This window comes from Aulonocara stuartgranti (genome assembly GCF_965226115.1).
Source record: "Aulonocara stuartgranti genome assembly, chromosome: 7".
Classification (NCBI taxonomy): Eukaryota; Metazoa; Chordata; class Actinopteri; order Cichliformes; family Cichlidae; genus Aulonocara; species Aulonocara stuartgranti.
In genome coordinates, this window is record NC_138945.1 from 8,039,470 (window position 1) to 8,060,975 (window position 21,506).

Sequence of the window (21,506 nt, forward strand, 5' to 3'; positions counted from 1 at the left end):
CGGCTAAAGTTAGTAGCATGCTTGCTTGTTTTTTTTCTGCTTCCACTTGTCTTTGCACTAGGATGATGTCGGCGTAAATGTGCAGTCATATTCGTTGTGTTCCCACTAGTGCTTTCAGGTTAATCTCGCTGAAATGACCTTAACGCCACAACACGGCAAATCTCCGTTAACGAGCTACCGCCGATCGCCCCGTGCATGGGGCTAGACGGCCAACACGTTAACGAGCTAACTGCGCTAACACACTAGTTCCCACCCATGTAATTGAGCATTGCATGGCACATCCAACATACTGTTTTACTTTAGTCCATGACTCGCTTACCTTCAGGGTCATACGTCACATGAAAACCAAAATAATTCCAAACGCCAGATCTGAATGAGAGTGGGGGAGGTCCATGTTGTAAGGAGAGCTTAACTTCTGTCTCGCTAGCTTGCCCTGCGCTCTTCCTTCTGACGATGCTGTCTGTGTTGAGCGCTCAGTGGATCTGCGTTCGACTACTCCGCCTAGGCTGCACTGTCGACCCTAGGCAGAGTAGTCGAACGCAGATTCACTGAGCGCTCAACACAGACAGCATCGTCAGAAGGAAAGTTGATAAAATAAATTACAAATTTTGTATTGTTCGATACATATGCGTACCGAACCGAAAGCACTGTATCGAACGGTTCAATATCGATACGAATATCGTTGCACCCCTACTAATTATGTATGTGAACTAGCTTAGTATATTGTTATGTATATTTCTAATTCCCCCTTCCGTTTAATTTTCTGCCAGATGAGTCGCTGTCCTCGCAGGAAAAGCCATCAGGGATGAAAGACGTGATCGTTTCCATAGACACCAGCAAAGACTCTGATGCAGATTCCTCTAAGCCATCCTCTAAGGCCACCAGCCTCCAGAACAGCCCAGCAGTCCAGAAAGGTTAGCTATCATCAGTATGACTACATAAAATCCTTCTCTGTAATCCAGGTGCGGTAGTGTTTACATTGACGTCTGCGTTTGTATTTTTGGTTTTGCATTGCAAGCCTTGTGTTTTTCTACATTCCTCATGTCACTATTTAAGTTTTCTTCTTTCAGTGGCCTTCCTTATTCTGCATACACAAGCATACATATGCACTGCCCTGAGACCCACAGCTCCAGCTTCCCTGCTGTGCATATGTTTTGGGCTGTGTGTGCGTGTGTCCCCTGTTACCGTATGAGAGAGAGACTAATTCAGCTCAAACAGGCGTACAATTGTTTCCAGATTGGAGGAGTAATGAACGTTCCCAGTTGCAGCCTGAGCACTGGGCTACTTTCAACCTGGCTTCATGAAAGCTGTTTGGTTTGTTTGTTTTCTTTAAAGAAGTGAAGAGAGATGACAAAAATCTGTCTGCTCTTTTGCTCTTTCCCCACAGCCCCCAGCTGGTCGTGGCAGATGGCTGCTTTCCCCCAACTCTAGCTCTGCTCTTGGCCTTTTCCTTTTTGTTTTTTTTGCCCCACCTCAACAACCAAGTGCTCTCTCATAGGGGGTTGTTGAATTGATTAGATTGTTTCTAATATTGGAGAGTCTGTAGCTATATAGTATAGCACCTTGAACTGGTATTGGGTTCTCATTGCCACAAATATATTAAGTATTAGATACTTAGATGGCATATGTTATAGTATTAGATGATGGTAGTAGTATAGAGCAAAAACATAAAGTTGAACTAATTAGTAATAGTTCATGATTAAGCTTTTACTACCTTATTGATTGTTCATTAAAGATTCGGAGCAATATCACAATTTTTGTAGGAATTCGGAGACAAAATATAGCAAATGTTGTATTTTTTGTTCGGTAGATTTTTGTCTAACAATACTTTTATCAGCTCTTTATTTTGCTAAAGTATCCGCGTGATAAACAGTGTTTTGGGAACTGGATTAGAAATTGTTGAGGTATACAAAATAACAACACACTGGTCTGGTAAAGGTTGCTTTGGGTAATCCTTTGATTTGCTGCCAAAGCATGAACCCGTGCTGTCATTTGTACAGTTTTTGGCGAATTCCCTCCTCTCATCAGATTCCATTTCCATCCTAAGGTAATCCACTCCTGGCAGGAAGTTTCCATTCGATGCAGTTTCCTTACCGAGGCCACTCGAAGCCACTTTGATGTAACCAGACAGTCTCGGCTCACTGCTGATGGTTTTGTTCATGTTGGACATTAGGAATTTCTAGAACTCAGGGAAAAGGTTGAGCCGTGTGTTTATTAGTGTCACTAGAGTATTTCAGTGTTTGTTTGTCTCCCACTGTGGGAGGTTACAGTTAACTGCCTCTCAAACAGCTTTAGATTCTTCCTCTGGTATCCCCTGACGTACTTAACTCCATCTTGCTACGTCGCATGTCAAGGTAACATTTTACCTTAACTATAATTTTTGTTTTCTCTCCTTTTGTCTCAATTCCCAGATGATGAAGATGATGGCAAAGCTACAACTCAGCCCCTGTTGAAAAAAGGCAGGAGATCCACTTCATTTAGTTGCCTTAAACCTTTCCCCTTCTTTCCATTTTGATCTTAGTATCTTTTCTGAGCTCCTGCTGCTATGCTCCCCTCATTTCTGCCACCATTTTTTTCGCACTATATTTTGAATCCCTCTTGTACTAACATACTGTCGCCACCCTGCTGTCTCCCTTTCCCTCTGTTCCTTCTTTCTGGCCTGCTAGGTCCCTGGCTGTGGGATATAACATGTCTCTTTCTCATGTCCCTAGCGTGAGCCAACTCTAAAGCTGTACTGTATATGATGTTGCCTTTAACTTAGTCTGTTTTTCTGTAGGTAGGCGCGTGTGTGTGTGTGCGCCTGTGTTCCAACATTTCTGTTTTCTCCAAGCTGTCTTCAGTCTCTCACCTGCTTTTCTTGCCACATTCTGGAGCTGACTAATTTGCCTTAAGCTTTCTTCTTAGGATGGAAACTGCTCTCCTGTTTTCACACTTCCATTTGTTTGGTTTTTAGTAGTAATGTTTTTTTATTCTGTACCTATATCACTTAAAACTTTTAAATAATAAAATTAAACGAATTTATTTTCTAATAATAGAACACTATACTTACAAGCAATAAACAGAATTCTACTGTATACTTCATTTTCAGCTATGGGCATGTATATTCTTTATATACATGTCCATAACTGACATGTGTGCGTCCTATTGAGCTACACTTCTACCAAGCACAAAATTATTAGTTTTATTATGCCTTATTAATGAGATTTGCTTTTATTTTGTCTTTTGTTGTGGTGTGCATCCCCGCAGACAAGAAGAGCCCGACAGTACCTCTGAATGTGTCCGACCAGAGGCTGCTAGAGGCCAGCCAACAGTTCCAGAAGAAACAGGGGAAGGGCACAGTGGATGTCTGGTGGCTGTTTGATGATGGAGGTGATTGTTAGTTATATTATTGTGCGACCATTATTGATCTCAAAATTCTCTATTTGGTCTGTTATTAAAATACTGTCATACTGAACAGGTTCATAAGTATTGACATATTAGGTTACTTGTGTACTGAACCATGTACAAGTTTAGGTTAGTTTTGGGGTGTTTTTGGCCTGCATCAGTTGGACATGTAATATACTCACATTTACTTTTAGGGCTGGTTGATATGAGGAAAATCTAATATCACAATATTTTTGGGGCTAAATCACAATACACGATAAATATCACGATATGTTTAAATAACCTCCATAAACAAATGTTATTTTCAACCGTATAGTGTGTAAAATTGCACTTGTATACTCATTCAAATCAACCAATTAATATTTTTTTCTACTTTGAATTCAAAAAATCTGAATGAATTGCAATGTTTTAACCATTTTCTAACCGTCAGTTGCAATACCGCGACAGTAAGTCTCTTTCTGTGGTCAACATGAGACCAAACAAAAAAACATATCAACAAAAAGTCCAAGCATTCATGAGACACTCATAATCCACTCTCTCTGAAGTAATTGCATTACTAGACTCTTTCTCGAGAGTTTCAGATTATTCAATAAACTAAAGTACACTATTTTGGTATTAACCTCTCTCTGAAGTTTGCAGGCTCTGAATCGTCTATTTCCAAATTCTTATGGAGAGATAAACCCACATGTATTAGCTGAAACATGCCTATAAAGGACCAAGGATAAAGGAGGACTAGATGTGCCTAAGGGCGACCGTGGCTCAGGGGGTTGGGAATCGCATCTGTAACTGGAAGGTCGCCGGTTCGATCCCTGGGCTCTCTGTCCTGGTCGTTGTGTCCCTGGGCAAGACACTTTACCCTACTTGCCTACTGGTGTTGGCCAGAGGGGCCGATGGCGCGATATGGCAGCCTCGCTTCTGTCAGTCTGCCCCAGGGCAGCTGTGGCTACAACTGTAGCTTGCCTCCACCAGTGTATGAATGTGAGAGTGAATGAATAGTGGTATTGTAAAGCGCTTTGGGTGCCTTGAAAAGCGCTATATAAATCCAATCCATTATTATTATTATTATTATTATTACTACTTCTTAGCCAGTGGGCTACATTTCATCTCAGGATGGTTAAAACATACCCTCTTGGCCCTGGCTAGATGTCAAACAGCCACTATGCAACAATATCTCTGACCTACCATTCATTAGCTCAAACAACAAACGACAGTTATGCTTAAAAGCATCAATATCAGATATTCTCTGACGGCATGGTGGGAGTTTCTAAAATGACTGAGTCTTCATTAATCCCATGGAAACGTTGGGCAGGTGCTCAGCATTTGTATATGTGTGCATGAGGGTGGGCATGCATGCTTGTGTCTGTGTGTGCCTTTTTGTCTACATCTGTGTGTCAGGTTGGGTCTTGGACTCAACCTCTCTTGGAACATCTTGGGCCCCCCATCTCCATCACCGCCCACCACACCGGTGCATTGGTGGTTCTCAGTGTCTGGGGCTGGGTACTTGGGTGTGGGGGGTTCTTGGATCTCAGGTCTCTGGGCCCGGGTTCAGTCTGCTTAGTCATAGCCGTCGGAGCCTGTGGGCTCGTTGTTGTGCGCTCGTCGTTCTGGTTCTTAAAGAAAATACGTTGCTTGGCAAACATTTCTATGCAAGTAAGAGTTTGCAGTGGCTCCACCTCTGTAAAGATGTGACCAGGGCCAGCGGGAGAACTCTGGCTTTTAACACCAGCTGATGAGTGTCACTTCAGATCTGGCTCATCATCATCATTATGACATTAAGTGTCATCGGCACTAAAAAGTGCAGATACAACTGTTGACAGCATATGCAGTAGATCCTAAAAGTACTCAGGCCTCTACAATTCTGGCACCTGTAAGTTTCACATTAAGTGTCAAAGCATTAAATTTAAATTGCTGACTTTTTCTGTAATGTTCAGCCTGAAATATGTAGTTTTAAGCCCAAAAGAACATCTGTGAAGATTCTAGTTCTGATTATCTTTGTGCTGTCACAGCATCATGGGGATGAGCAGAAACAAGTAAAGCCGTATTTGGTATGTTTTGCATTCCTATTGATACGCAAAGGCAGACTCTCACCCACAAAAACACATAGACAGTATGTTCTGACAGGATCTGTCATTTTCACACTTCCCAATGATTATAAATCAGGATTGAATTCATTTTGGTAGCATCATGTTGCATTTGCATTTTGAAGTGACAGATTCAACAACTGCTCATCTCAAACATGCTAGAAAAATTTGTTTGTCAAGTTGGGTTTTCTTTGTTTGTTTTTTTGTTTCTGAGAAGAAGGGGAAAAAAGGGCCACTACGTTGTTTTCTGTTTGAATTTAATTTGACTCTGTTTAATGCAAAAGGGATCATGAATCGGTTTCTGCAGCACTGAGTGCTGGTCTATAGAAAGTCCAAAGGTCTGAGGTTTGGACTTTAGAGTGTACAGATCTTAAATGTTTGTGTCACAAAAGTTGTATATTGAGCAGTTTGGTTTGTTTTTATGTTTCCCATCTAGGTCTGACTCTGCTGATCCCCTACCTTCTTACCAATAAGAAGCGGTGGAAGGAATGTAAGATCCGTGTTTTCATTGGAGGCAAGATCAACAGGATTGATCACGACCGCAGAGCGTAAGTACTGTACAGGCTGACAGTTTTGTCAAGACTGGAGAGTACTGTACAAAGGAATGAGTGTCTACCCTATGAAGTCTTTTATTCAGCCTTTGAAATCAAAACGATACTACCAAAAGCCAGCACTCCAAAAAATGTAAACAAAACCAAACTACCTAAAATAATAATAATAATAACTTTCTAATATCTTTCTAATTGCCTTTTAAAAATTTAAAGACACTTGTTGTTATAAGCAGCACTAAGTAAATAAACTGAATTTAAAATTCAGTCATATTGTTAATTACACTTAAATGTAATTGTTATTAAACATAAAAGGATTCATAACATTGGATGAGAACAAGAGGAAGCTGTAAATAGCCCCGGTGCTCTTCTGCCTTTAGTCTTTTGACTAAAACATAATTTAGGCACCTGAAGTCTAGTTTTAGTCTAGGTTTAGAATGCAGACTGCTGATGGAAGTTAGTTGGTAGCTAAATCTGGCACAAAGCATCCTTTTCTTTTTAACTTATTAATGTATTTTGTGCGTGGGCCTGTAAATACAATAAAATGAAACTAAATATAAAGGTATAGCAGTATAATATTTAAGTGTGAAAGTTTGTTTTGATTTATACCAACGAGAGGTGCCCCTAAGGGGGGGGGGGGGGTGTGTGTGTGTGTGTGTGTGTGTGTGTGTGTGTGTGTGTGTGTGTGTGTGTTAGGAAAAAAGTAGTAACATTTCCTGGGGGCACAGCAAATGTGTGCGTTTAACCTTATTGCTCAAGGGGATTAGTTATGATTTGATGACTTTCAAACTCATTCACCTGTCTATACAATTTAATTAGTTCTACGTGGATCTCTTCTTTCGGGCAGGGTCAGGGTTAGTGGACACCCAAGCTTTTGAATGTGGTAACTCGAGAACGAAGCAATGTAGGAGTTTGAAGTTGATACCATAGGTGTATCTACTGAAAATCCAGACTAGTTTGAATCTCAGTGACCTCGACCTTAGGGTCAAGTTTTCTGAAAACCTTGTAAATGCCATAATTGGAGAAGGAGGTCACCTAGGATCTTAAATAGATTTATAATAAGTTCATGAGTTTGGCCTTAAGGTCAGGGGTCAGAGGTTTTCTGAAAATTTAGCGAACGTGACAACTTGAACAAGGACAAATTCGCACCATAGGCGCATTTATCAGGAGGCTGAGGGCGACCACTGGCCACCACCAGTATTTTTATTTGTTGATACAAGTGTCATAGTTATTGTCAAAAGAAGATTTTCGTTGACAAAAACTACGACAACAATTATTGGTCAACGAAATTAACACTGTTGCAGACACGAGGAAGCTGTGCTTTACCATACATGCTGTGCAGTTAGCAGAAAACACAGTGTAGGTATGTCTTTCCTTTCAGCACCACTCTCACACATTTGTTTATAACATAAGGATGTATCCAAAAACTAGATGTCTTAAAATGCATTTTATATGCACAAAGTTCTAACCCTGACTGTTTCTGTAAAGGCTGACATCTCTCCAGGTTAATGTAAGCGCATACAACGTAAAATGTACACATAATGTATACTGCAGCATTCAACACTGCATGTTTTTGACCATAAATAGGGAAACAATCACACAAAGCTCATATTAGCTATTAAATATTATTTGTAGTGATAAAAATTAATAAAAATCATCTAAGAAGCTGACCTGCTACATATAAATGATAAATTTGCCTTTGTACTTGCTGTGTGGGTGTATGCATGCAAGTGTGTGGGTGCTCGAAAGGAGCCATACCCACATTTTCTTAAATGGATTGAATTTTGTAGGTGCTAATATTACATGTATCTTAGTAAATATACCTTATTTATTATGTGTGCTTACAAAAATTGCTCATCCTGCAGACAGACTCCACCTCCTCTGACTTGTCTTTGTTATCCTCTTAAAAAAAAATAGATTCGCTCGACACATGAAGCAGTTCTACAACTGCTACAGGTTGTGGTTGGATTTTCAGTTGCAGCAGATCTCAAGTGCAGAACGAGGTATACCGATGCCAGCTCAAGACCAGTGCTAGAGTTAGTCCATCTGTTGTGGAATGAGAGACTGGAGAAGCAGCTGAATGAAACTGATGGCAGAGAGCTGGCCAGTAGGGAAAACACAGGAACAAAAAGGGCATAGCTGACAGATTAGCAGGCGCTGAACAGTCAGTCTGAATCCAGTAAAGTTTCAAATCAGTGAAGAAAATGTGATTGAGTTCATTCTCAAAAGTTATTCTCTGGGGATGATGTGAGTCTATCCCTTACCCCCATCCCTCCTGCCAAAGAAGTCAACACGATTTTATTGGCCGGAGAATGTGCCACTCATTGTCCTGCTTTTGTCGTATGAAATTAGCTGGGTGTAGAAGCTTTTATGTTTGCGTGACTGCAAAACTATCAACAGTCTGTTTCAACAGACATCTGACATTTCAACATGTTCCTGTCTAACTTCATCTCTTACCAACAGACAGAAAGTAAAACCTGCATAACTTTTTTTTCCCCTCCAAAGCTGGGAATCCTGCCTGCTCCTCCTGCTGGAAAGCAGCTGAACTAAAGATTTGAGACAAAAATAAAACAAATTTGTTAAAGTAAATGAATAAATGCTTGGCACTGACACTGGAAACATGACAGTCACGTAGCCAACACAATAATAACGAGCTTGAACACGTAGTCCTGTAGCCCACGACACATAGATAGCAGATGATGCTCTCCGGCACCAAGTGTTTGAAACTAAAGCTAAAGGAAATTATTCTCATAGATAGAATTCCACATTATAAACCCTGTACCACCCGCTAGTGTTCAGAGTTATTCAAAGCAGCTTCCCGTGTATCCAACCAGAGCTTCTTAGACTGCACGTCTTGTTTAACAGCTTATTTATAGTATTGATCCTACTTCTCTGTTTTTGACATTCCTGTTACAGGATGGCTACTCTGCTGAGTAAGTTCAGGATAGACTTTTCGGACATTACTGTCCTTGGAGACATCAACACCAAGCCCAAGAAGGAGCAGTAAGTCCACTTTGTTAAGCTTCCCACTTTGAACATCCTCCACAATTGTTAACGTGTATTATGTCACACATTCAGTATCTAAAGTGCCTTGAGGAAACTGTTGGCTCTATTTGGCACGGTATAAAGAAAAGAAAACTAACCGTTTTAATTATGTCAGCATTTGAAATTCAATGTTTAGCATGTTTGAGGACATTAAGCTGAGCTGAAAAGCAAATTACTGGCGCCCTCATGTGGTCTGTGTGGGAAAAGACGTGTGGCTTTGAGACCATGTTGATTTGGTTTGAACAAATGATGATTTTTAACAAGGGAACATTTTCTTAACATTAATAAATCTGAAGACTTTTCAAGAAAGTATCACAGTCCAGATCCAGACATCCGCCTGGGTCTCGAGACTTGGTAATTAGTAATTTCATTTTTATTCAAAACATCCATTTTTGTTCATTTCTTTGGTGAGATGATTTTGAAAATTCAGTTCATTTCAATTTTATTTATATAGTGCCTTATCACAACAGTTGCCTCAAAGCTTTGTGTAGTTACCTGTTTTACATGAGGATTAACCATGAAGCTGTTGTGACGCAGCATGGCAGCCTTCGAGGAGATGATTGAGCCTTATCGGCTGAAAGAAGATGATATGGAGCAGGAGGCAGCTGAGAGGCTGAAGAACAGCGAACCATGGAGGATCACTGACAACGAGCTGGAGCTATATCGTGCCAAGGTCACAAGATTTCCCCGCATATTCCATTTACATGAGTCTTTAATCTCATAAGATGAAATTCTTGAGTCAGTCAAAGTTCCATATGACTTCAGGGTTCAGAGGGATTCATTCTTTGATCCTCTGCAGCCTCATTCAGTTGTTCTGTAGGGAGAGTGGAAGCAGTTCAGTGTAGCTTATACTGTGAGCGACACTGCTGCCTCGAAGTCTGTGGTGCAGTGGCTTGCGAAAATGATCTTGTTACGTGATACCTGATTGCTTGATCCTGTGGTTGTCTCTCTTTAGACCCATCGGCAGATCAGACTCAACGAGCTGCTGAAGGAACACTCAAGCACAGCCAACCTCATTGTTATGTAAGCTTGGGTTGGGTGGGTGTGGGGGGTGGGTGCGTATGTGTTTTAGTTTCAATAATACAAAGTGGGGGAGAAAAAAACATGACAATTTAAAAAAGAAAAAAAGAAAAAACTTGAATGAAAATACTCGTTGTCAGCAGATTAGACATACAAACCTCTTTCTACTGATAGCAACACCAGCTGGTTATAAGCTAACATTATGCAAGCTAATGTTGGGCGCAAATGTCCTAGAAATCACGCTTTCCCTCTGATAAACAGTTTGATTGCGTTCTCATATTATTAAACGGTTTGTTCAGTAAGCCTCAGAGGCCAGCGATGTTACGTCGTCTTCAAAGTTTCACACCAAACGGCAGCTGTCGGAAGCTACCAGAAGCAAGAACAGCAGCTCGACTGACTGTTAAAGCCCGAACCATGAAAATTCACCTTTTTTTGAAAATGGAGCATTTAATTTGAACAAATTAAAATAAATTAGTCTTCATTAATATGAGTTTTATTTGTGCAATTTCAGAAGTGAGGTGGGAAAATCCCACAAGGGCTGCTGGTGTGGAGATGCTTTGACCCTCATCTTTGGGTCGCTCAAATCTTTCCTGCTACTTTGTTCACTTACTCATTAATTTACCCCATCTAATAACAGATGACAAGATAACTAGTGCTAAAAAATGCGGGCTGAAAGTGACTATTAACATTTGACCAAGTCAACAGGCAAAACTGTGATGAACCACATTGGAAAAGGAAAGTGGAAAGCTTGCTTTGGGCTGGCGGTGATAATGATCATAACAGATAAATTTGGCTTTTAGTCACTCTTTCCTGAAAAGGCCTTTTGTGGGTTTTGTAACTTTTATAAAGAAGAGTTGATACACATTCAGTTTAAGTTAACTTTTGTTAACTTAAAGACACTTTAAAACAGTCTACACAAGACGAGTGGCTTCAATAAGTGATGCTCCTACCTAATCCTTAAATGTGCAGTGAAGTGATGAGCTTTCATTAATTTGAATTGCCAATTCTTAAACCATTATGTGTAGAGATAACAGTACCTGATTTTTAGAACTTTTCTTATTGCTCCTTTTTGGTTATGGTTTCATTGCAGTCTCTTTCTTTGCCTTTCTCTGTGCAGAAGCCTCCCATTAGCCAGGAAGGGTGCTGTGTCCAGTGCTCTCTACATGGCCTGGCTGGAGGCATTGTCCAAGGATCTGCCTCCCATCCTTCTGGTGCGTGGCAACCACCAGAGTGTCCTCACCTTCTACTCTTAAAGGGGAAAAGCCGGTGATTTAAGTCACAGCTAAAGTCTAAAGGTCCACCACATACACTCCTGAGATAGCAGAATACAAGCCAGTGATGGAAACAGTGCTGAGTAATATGAATCCAATGAAAGTGCTATTTTTTTGTGTAAAAGTGCTACGTGTTTTGTGATGGAGGAATTTTATGTTGGGGTGGGTGCTGGTTGTAAAGTTGCCCACTCTTTTTCCTTTCTTTCTTTTTATTCCAAGATGTCTGGGTTATTCTCTCGTTGCTCTAGTTCCTTCTGATTTCCTCATTAAAGTGTCATTTTTGTTCAAGTTGATTTCTCTCAGGCTCTCTAAAGCAGGCATGCACAATATAGATGTGTTCATGATGTGGAATATATTGATGTCATACATTTTAAGTTTATCAGACCAGATGTTGTTTGCTCCAGCAATAATCACCCTGTTATGTTTTTTTTTCCAAGTTGGGGAAAATGCTTTGCAACACCTTCTAAAGCCTTATGGATGTGCCTTCCAGTCGAATCGGATGAAACGGAATTAGAATCTCTATTCAGATTGACAATTTTAACAGAATTTCCTTCTTAGCTGTGCAGGTGGATTTAAAGTAGAATTTTATAAAGGGTGTCAATTTGAACACTCTTACAGTTTTGACCTTAATCACCAATATTTATTTGGGGCTTTGATTTTTATATTTTTCACTTTTTAGTCTTCCTTCGTATAAGTTGCTGAATACTCATCACAACAAGATCCTTGATCTTTTAGACACAGTTTGTAGGGGAGGGGTGCATGTGGGCATAGACTTAAAGTCTCTGTCAGAAAAAATGTGAGGCTGGGTTTTTCTTTAGCCTTTTCAGGTGGATAAAATCTCTCCCTAGTAGCTGCCGATTACCAGCTTTCTTTGGTTCTGTGGCCACATGTATTGTTGTTTCGCTGTAAAGAAACTCTTCTACCCTTCAAGATGCTAGTCCAAACCTTGCCTTAATGCTAGAACTATACTATACTGTCACGATTGTCATAAGTTCTCGCTCCCTCTTAAGCCATGTTGGCTGAAGGGTTTGTGTGTAAATGCAGATATTCATCCATTATTAAGTCTCAGCGCATATGCATCTTAATCTGCATTAGTCATTTAGCCTCACTTCATTTAGTGTGCACTTGTGGCACATCCCTGTCTTTTAGCTTAATTATTACTATTGATTTTAGGGGTGACGTGGCATCACAAAAAAAAAAGCCATACATAGACATTTTCCAGTTGTAGTGTACTGTAGAGGTCACATGTATCCCCTGTTCTACTGTGACTGTAGAGAATATTGATTAACTAGCTTCAGTATGCAATAGTACAGCTGTTACTTTGGGGAGTGGTCACAGGTGTCGTCACAGAGAAAAATAACCCTGAGCCTAAAATCAATTCATAAAACTCATTGCATTTGAGTTTTGTGGGGAAAATGGACAGTAAAGTGAAAGTAACCCGTTAGCTTTTGTTAAGATTGCAAATGTTGTTATTAAAACAGCTGAGCATAAACGGGTTGGTTGGAGTGGTTCTAGCATAGATGATTATTTTAAGTGCATTGCCCTAAAATTAGTCATGATATTTTGAAGCCTCTGCATTGTGTTGTTAAATACAGCAGAGATGCACAAGTCATTGTGGGTGGTCTCGTTATTTTGAATTAAACAGCATGGACTTTGGCTCATTATGATTATGGGTGAGAAACTACTATGAAGCAAATGAAACTTTACTATATGCAATTTAAAAGAAGAATGTGAGAGTGCTTAGGTTAGTTGAATGTACACTACACTAGTAGTACCTTTTGGTTTCCATTGTCATATGTATCATATGTTTCCTGCATATACTGCAGTTAGCACAATAGTGTTCTGTCTGTCGGCTTCATTGTGCTATTAGCGTTCATGCAGCACCATTGCCCACCACTCTGTTGTTCACATGGATTATCACTACGTTAATAATCCATGTGTGTAATGTTTGCAGGGACTGTTGATAGGATTCAGTACAAACATATTATATAGATCTATACTCTTACTCACCAGAGTGCTAAATGTAGCCGGAATAAGTTTTAGTTATGTTGAAAGTGTGGGCTTGGAAAGCACTGTTAGATCATTTCGAAGGCAGTCCTACATTGTGTAACAGCCTCAAATACCAAAATTCGTCCACACCACAGCTGGTGTTCATTCTAATCCAGCTGACACTGCTTTTCAAAATAAAAGACAATGTATCTAAAATTTGGTGTTCCTGCAGCTGAGTGCATCCCTGTGCACTGTAACTTAAACAGTGAAACTAAGTTATGCTTAACTCAAACTATGAAGTATGACTGAATATTTCTGTATTAGAGCAAATGTAAATGAATTTCTTGAAGACTAACTGCTAAGCAATACAATTAGTGAAACAAACTGCAGTTTTTGTTTTGGTCTTTTTTTTGTTTGTTTTTTGCTGTGCATTTTGGGCAATATAAATCTGAGATTATCAATGTGGGCTGAGATGGGGATTTGGGGGCACTATTGTGTACTATAACAAAATAAAGGAGTGTATCTTTCAGATCTCTGTTCGTTGTTGTGTTGTGAGGCATTCACTCTTGTTCTCTTGTTGGTACAGAACAACATTATTACAAACAAGAACACGGGTTAAACCATTTGTATATTTAAAAAGATTATATTTGCTTATCTATCTATCTATCTATATCTGTATCTATCTGTAATTATACACACACAGTTATATACATACATACATAATATAAAAAAACACAACACTCATGTATCAATTAGAGGGGTTCTTTTTCATGTCACATTAAACGAAACAAAAATACCTCCTATCAACGTTTTCCAGCCAGCTAATGGTGTTTGGGTGTTTCCCTCATTTGTCTCGATAGAGCCTAACATCTGTCTGACAAAATTACTGCATTGTCCTCAACAGATCGAATCATATGTACGTGTAAGTCGAGGCATTATTTGAGTTCTCCTAATCATTGTTTGTATTCTTTGCCATATTCCCTGTTCCTCCTAAAGCAGGCATGTTGTTCCATGAGGGTGGATTCTAATATTTCAAAAATGATAAAATGGTCCTAAAATCTATTGGTGGTTGACATCACTAAGTTTATAGTAAGTATAAACTAACATGTAAATAAACGTAATAGTATGTACACATGGAACATGTTGGAAGGGTATTTATTTTAGTTCAGACTTTTTTTTTTTGTCTTTTAATATTTGGAGTTTTGGTTGTAATTTGATTTGCATGTCAATGTTTTTTTTTTCTTTTGCAGTTTGTTTCCTTTTGATTTTAGCAAATTGTCTTTCTCCTTGAGTCTGTATCTGTAGCCTTTCAATGAAGAAAAAGATATGATGACAAGCGGCTCAAACCAGTTTTCTCCTGCTTTAACTCAAACGTGTAAGGCCCAGCTGGTTGAAGCAGGAATGTTTTGATACTGTTAACAGTCACAGATATGCTTTTTCTAACATTTTAACATGTATGATTACCAGTACTTTGTACATCTTTATTGCAATAAATAAACCAAATGAAACCATTAACATCTGTAGTCTGCATTTGTGGTTTGCAAGGCTTCTATTTAATTCAGTTTTATGTATTGTTTACTGAATTTTGCATAATGGATAAAGCTCCTAGAGTGTTAAAGTGAATCAGCGATCTGATCTGAGGAAGAAATCTCCTTAGGGTGGGGGGGACTATTTTAGGTTTATTTGCTGTTGGGGGTTAATGGAGGTCTAATACTGTGTTACAGCAGACAACAAATTATAGGAAAAACTCTGCACAACTAAATCAATGACAGCTAGTGTATTTGTTTTTTTTGGTAGAGAAATGTATAATAAACCCTCAGCACACTGTCCCGCTTATCGCTATTTTTATTCAGTTACAGTGTTTTGGTCCATGTAACTTGCATAATGTAATATAAAAAATCTAATGTATAAAATAATAACACTAAAAGTGAAAATACAAAACCATGAAGAGAGCAATAAATTAAAAAAATAGTTTTAAGATCCTTATTGTATTTATCGTAAAAGCTCTGTGGTATAAGATGGATGGGGCAACAGAGCTCAAACACCTATTGGTCAGGATTCGATAATTATCATTTCAACACAGGGCATAAAGCCAACTGTTTAACCCAAACAAATCTGTTCCCTGCACTTTCGGAAGAAAAATACAAAACGTTTGTCTTCTGCACCTTAAAGAAAGATAACACTTTGAGATGAAGAGTTGAAAAGCATTTATAGATTGAAATGTACAAGTACGCAGTTACATCTGTGGCTGGGCATCTTTATAAGTGCACCCTCACTCTTTATTTATATCAGTCTACCGCACCACATAAAGACAAAGTGTTAAATTTCAAGGGCAAATATTAATTATTTTCCTACATCATATCTTTTCTTCCTGGGCTTTCACAGTTTTTAAATAACACATTTATTAGATCACCAGCCAGTATAAATATAATCCTGCTGCTGCCCTAAATTAACATGATTAGTACTTACCAAAATATTTTATGTTTTTGTAATCACTATATAGCAAGATAATGGACCCTACAGTATTAGAAATCGGCATTTGTGGGAAGGAGGAACTCACTTTAAACAGGAAGAGACCTCCAGCAGATCCAGGCAAACCTTCACAAAACTGTGTGTTTTAGTGCATTTCAACTAATTTAAAAATTATATTTCAGCAAATACTTGACAGTTAATTAGAGAATGTGCTTTGAATTCACGACCCCCACAGATTGTAGCCAAAACATGTCCATTATGGATATGAAGCCATTAGGGTGAAAGTCAGATGTTTTTGCGGAGAACCACAGCTACTGCAACAAAAAGAAGAAGTACACAAACAATCACAATGATTGAAGAGATAATTTTACAGAGTCTTCTTCTGCGCTCTGCTTCTTTCCTCTTCAGTAAAGAATCAAATCCCGGTGTGTAGAGATCCTCGAGCCAGAAATCCAGATCTTTAGGAGTCTTGTCCTCTTCCTACAAAGAAAACAAAGATGTGAAACAGTGTATGAAAAAGTGCACCAAGATTCTTGTTGTTAGACATACAGTAAATATGTGTTTGTAACATATCTGCTCCCTTTAGCAGACTCAGGAAGAACATTTCCTGTGCATTAAAAAAAAAAATGCACCATTCTTTTCTGCCAACAGATGCCCATTGACTACATGTGATTCCCGTTCTTTTGTTGCTTTCTTTCAAGCAGCCTGTGTACATACAAAGGCAAATGCTAATGCCTGGCTAATGAGGCTGACCTCTAAAGTTTAAGGCTTACCACCCAAAAAGACTGGCTGCTGCACCGTCAAAGAATAGTGGCACATAACGTGCTGCACAGGCCGAGGGACGGAGAGCTAACTGTTGCATTAACCTGCATTAACATTTGCCACAATCGCAAGAGTAGCGTACCACTGGTCACTTTTGAATCTTAGGATTTCTGGCAACATGGACTACAGAAATAGAAAGGCAAATCATTTCTATGTTGCATCTTTACACACAACAACACAAACAGCATCAAAGTAAGCTAAATAATGACTCCTAAATTGAAGATTTGTGGTTGTTGAACGCCATAATTTGATGGTTACACATCAACTAAAAGTGTGCTGATACATTTTGTTCAGAAATATACATGACCACTGCAAATCATAGTGTTCTCCCAGAAGCGTTCCTTCCCCTAAACATGTTTATTTACTGAAATTGAAACAAAAAAGTTTTAAGTCAACACTTGATGACGGCATTTTTTTATTTTCCTTAATATTTAAAGTGCAGCTGGTAAGCTATAAGTTTTGGGGGCACAAGTACTGTAGTAGTGACTTAGCAAATATTGACTCAGGGGTGAAGGCACACTAATGCTAGCAAGACAGGAATACTTTTAGTCCTTCAGTGGTCAGAAAAACTAGTGAAGAGAAATATATCACATTATGTTACAATATAAAAATAATCAAAGCCACCTAAAAGTGTAAGTATTAAACCATCACAGACATCATCTGGAAAGAAGCTCCAAGGGTTAAATGGTATAAATAAAAACTGGTATTTACACCAAAACGTGGGGATTTTATTGAATGAAGGACTTTTTGATGAGATCCAAAGAGAGTATATTTGGAAATCAACAACTGCAAATATGCAAAAATGCATACTTGTGGGAAAATGAATAAAACTGTTTAGATGGCAATCATCATATTAGAAGACCTTAGTCAGTGATTTTTGCTCAGCAATTGAGCCCTAAGCATTCACTTGCTCATATCTTCTTTATTTCTTTTGGTTCTTTAGTGTGCCTATACAATATATAAAATAAGTATTGAACATATCACCAATTTTGTAAGTAAATATATTTCTAAAGGTGTTATTGACAATACATTCTCACTAAATGTCAAAGAAATCACATGCAAAGAAATCAAACCATAGATTTCCATAAATAAAGTGGAATAGTAATGAAAGCACTTAACACAACTTGCTCCATTCGTCCAAGCACTTTTTTGCAATTCTGTTTCTATCTAACATCCTATAGATGCATTAGAGAGCATCTTTCCCAAGAATATTTGTTATGCAGACTGAAGCAGCCAGGGATCAAACCGCCAACCTTCCAATTAGCAGATGACCTGCTCTACCTCCTGAGCTACAGCCACTCCAGTAGTGAGAAGCATCAAGAAACATCTCATGATGGGTAAAACCAACAAGCCTGTTTCGACCACTGGAATCTTACTGTTGCAAAACATACTGATGGCATTAGTTAGAGAAGTATTTCTAAGCTAATGAAGGTTCCAGTGAGCACTGCTGGGGCCATAATCCAGAATCATGTCAACATAAACCAACAACCAAGCGCTTCTCATTAGATTTTAACTCAGACTCTAATTAACAGAAGAGTTGTCCAAGAGCCAACACCCACTGGTGGAGAGCTACAGAAAGACCTGGAATCAGCAGGTACAATTGTTTTAAAGAAAACAATAAGTAATAATTTACTTAACTGCCATGGCCTGTATGCACACTCACTACGCAAGACTCCACTGCTGAAGAATGCATGAGACTAGTTTCTCCATACAGAAAACATCTTGAAGATGCCATCACCAAAAGAGGCTCTTACACGAAGTATTAAATTAATTTCAGGTATCTTGTTCGATGCTTTTTCCCTGTGTTACTTCTCATTATTACACATAACTTTATGGACAACTGTTTAATTTCTTTGCATTTCTGGATTGGATGGGTTCTTGCCATGACAATTTATGTCAAAATCCTTTTTAGAAATATATTTGCTTATAAAATTGGTGACATATTTAATACTTATTTTACCCGCTGTATATGCATATGCATATATATATATACATGCACAGTTCTTTGTTTACATATATGCATGTCCTCCTAGCAAACAACTGCACTAACAACTGTTTTGTGTATCCAAACAAACATTAACCTTGTTAATCTTCCACAACCTTTTTACTTTTCCACAAATTACCTGTAAATATTCTGCAAGATTGCTATGGTTTGCTTGAGTGTCATAGTCCTTGACAGTCCAGGAAGGGTGTGATGTCTCATTCTGCTCAATCACTGATTTTACATCCATGTACAGAGGGTTCTGTCTGATGTTGGTCTTCAGAGTGGATGGAGTGATGTGCTTCTCCAGGTATCTGTCCACAAACACCACAGGACTCCAGTCTGGGTGTGGCACAGAACTGCTTTTGGTTGTTACCCTTGGCTCCCTCTGTGGAGACAGAGAAGAATTCTCAATCCATCCAGCTTTAACATTTTCTATGGAGCTGTAGGCTACACTGGTTAGATAGCCTAAACCAGGGAGTCATGTAATTAAAGGCTTTCTTTTTCAGAGGAGCCATCCACAGTGAGGAAGTAAAATTATTAACAAGATTTAAAAAAAAAAAAAAAAAAAAAGCAGTCCCAGGTGTGTTAAACATACCACCAAAACTCATGCATGCTCAACATGGAGCTGTTTGTTGTCTTTCGAATTCAAAGTCAAAGTCAGCTTTATTGTCAAAAGCTCCACTGCAAATTTAAAGAGCTAAAAACAAAAGATATTTGTACTATAATGTTATAACTTAATGTTTGTTCATGTTTTTGGTGTCTTGTAAGCCAAGTATGACACAACAATGCTGTGCTCTCCTGCTCTGCTATTTCAAACTACTGTCACAAAGATCATACCTGAGAGTAAATCCTGTTCTGCCATTGTTTCTGACTGGACATTACTGCCCCAACCTGGAACATGCTGTGTGTGGCTGGCAGCATCCCAACGTCTAGCTGGAGGAATTTCTCAGGGTGGTTATTGTTGGGCAAAGCAGAAATATCCATCCTGATTCTGCTGCTCCATCCACGCTGAGCACTTCACTTGCCAACTACCTGGCTAATTCCACATACTCCCTACGTCTCACAGGCTCTGCAATAATAATTTATGAAGAGTGTGATATCTGAGGCTGTATCACTTGTGTAATGTGTGTAACCCAACCTGGCCAAAGGGTGGGGTGAAGGTGTGGGTTTGAGAGAGAGAGAGAGAGAGAGAGAGAGAGACCTAGTATCTGTGTCTGTGTAAAATGTCATCTGAGTAAGCAAGTAAATAAGTATGTGTTTATTTCATTTAGAAAGTTTAAGTTTATTTAATAACTTGAAATACTTCTCACATGTAAGGTCTTCAATAATCAGGCCCCCATCTTATCTTAAAGACGTGATAGTACTGTAAAATGTGGGAGCTTGTAGAATAAAAAGTGAGAATGTGGAGAAAATTGTTGGTATTTTGAAATTTTCATCTGTAAAATATTTTCACACTCTTGAAATAAAATTTTCTGTCACCACAGTAAATCTAAAATTAAAGTATCAATTGAGTCATCTAATTGTTGAAGTTTCGCAATAATATTGTAGGGTCTTTACCTTAAAATATTAGGGGCCTTGTGCTGACTGTTGTTGTGATTAGGCACTATATAGATAAAATTGAATTAAATTGAATATTGAGTTCAATTCCACCATTGGATCGGGGTCTTTCTGTGTGGAGTTTGCATGTTCTCCCCATGTTTGCGTGGGTTCTCCAGTTTGGGTCCGGAGGCCGACCACCGCAGACATGGTCGGGAGCCCCGGCTCACGGGTGGCTGGGCCGGCATATGTCGCTCCGGAGTGACTCGCTCCTCGCCCTCGGCCCCAGGTTGCGCAGACTCCCCTGGGACTGGCACCTCCGCCATCTCCGGCTGGGGCAGCCTCGTCCACTGCTTCCGGCGCTCCCGGCAGGACCAGCCCTTTGCCCGGCTGCTCCCCCTGCTCCAGCAGACGCAGACTAACGCGCGCCTCATCCCCCACCTCCGGCTGCCAAGGTACCTCCCGCATTCCTCAGTACATTCCAGTGGGGGTGGCGGCAGCGGGGCCGCCCAGTCCTGAAGCAGGGCCGCCATCTCCAACATTCTTCTTAGGTGTCGCTCGTCTCATCCCGCAGTTCTTCCTGCCTGCGGCGCACCTCCGCCGCCTGCTCCTGCTGGGTGGCTGCCATTTCGGCCACTATCTGGGCCAGCTCCTCCCTTCCCTGGTTCAGGTGTGGACCCGCCATGCCACTTCCTGGGTTTTGGCACCACTGTGCCAAGGATGATGCATGATGGGTTCGGAGGTTTACACACACCAACAACCCTGAATCCCCGTGTCTTTAACTCGGCAGGCGTGATTGCGGATGCCATGTAGGTGCGTCTGCATGGCACCACAGACCACGCCCCACCACACGGTGACAAGTCCAGAAACAAGTCCAGACAAAGCTCTTGCAACAGTGATATAAGGATTGAATGGCCCATAGCAATGGACCAGACACCAAATACTCCTGAAGTACCTCGCACCCCCCACTCTGACATGGTCGAATGCATTCTCTAAGTCCACAAAACACATGTAGACTGGTTGGGCAAGCTCCCATGCACCCTCAACTACCCTCGAGAGGGTAAGGAGCTGGTCGATTGTTCCACAATCAGGGTGAAAACTGCATTGTTCCTACTAACAACTAACAGACGGACTCTCCTTTCCGCACCCTGGCATAGACTTTCCAAGGGAGGCTGAGTCCTTCCTGTGATAGTTGGAACACACCCTCCAGTCCCCCTTCTTAAAGATGGGAACCACCACCCCGGTCTGCCAATTCAGAGGTACTGTAACTGATCTCCATGCAACATTGTAGAGGTGTGTCAACCAAGACAGCACACCATCCACCAGAACCTTCAGGAACTCAGGGTGAAACTCA

The 21,506-nt window shown here is 39.9% G+C and overlaps 2 protein-coding genes across 3 annotated transcripts in view; one reads left to right on the forward strand and one right to left on the reverse strand.

The window, feature by feature from the left end:
• The window catches only part of slc12a2 (solute carrier family 12 member 2), a 65,271-nt gene extending 50,418 nt beyond the window's left edge, over positions 1-14,853 (forward strand). The window contains exons 20-27 of one of the 2 annotated variants that reach the window (XM_082539598.1): positions 771-914; positions 2,412-2,459; positions 3,247-3,369; positions 5,902-6,013; positions 8,930-9,016; positions 9,596-9,731; positions 10,014-10,081; positions 11,196-14,853. In XM_082539598.1, the coding sequence (XP_082395724.1) occupies positions 771-914; positions 2,412-2,459; positions 3,247-3,369; positions 5,902-6,013; positions 8,930-9,016; positions 9,596-9,731; positions 10,014-10,081; positions 11,196-11,331 (854 nt within the window). In that variant the 3' untranslated portion in view covers positions 11,332-14,853. The remainder of the gene's footprint in view (positions 1-770; positions 915-2,411; positions 2,460-3,246; positions 3,370-5,901; positions 6,014-8,929; positions 9,017-9,595; positions 9,732-10,013; positions 10,082-11,195) is intronic. The other variant, XM_082539599.1, reaches the window with a different exon arrangement.
• A 419-nt stretch (positions 14,854-15,272) lies between these two features.
• Positions 15,273-20,058, reverse strand: minar2 (membrane integral NOTCH2 associated receptor 2). The gene is made up of 3 exons (XM_082539608.1): positions 19,454-20,058; positions 18,756-19,001; positions 15,273-16,290 (listed from the first exon to the last, which is right to left on the reverse strand). Exons 1-3 carry the CDS (start codon positions 19,598-19,600, stop codon positions 16,096-16,098), a joined length of 588 nt encoding a protein of 195 aa, XP_082395734.1. The 5' UTR covers positions 19,601-20,058; the 3' UTR covers positions 15,273-16,095.
• Positions 20,059-21,506: the final 1,448 nt, after the last annotated feature.

Bases quoted from the DNA above. Each gene is read 5' to 3' on its own strand.
- minar2 (XM_082539608.1), bottom strand. From the start codon at position 19,600: ATGGATATTTCTGCTTTGCCCAACAATAACCACCCTGAGAAATTCCTC. The intron at 19,002-19,453 runs GTATGATCTTTG...CTGTCTCCACAG, and splicing joins AGAACAGGATTTACTCTCAG to AGGGAGCCAAGGGTAACAAC. The intron at 16,291-18,755 runs GTAATTTGTGGA...TTTTCTTTGTAG, and splicing joins ATCTTGCAGAATATTTACAG to GAAGAGGACAAGACTCCTAA.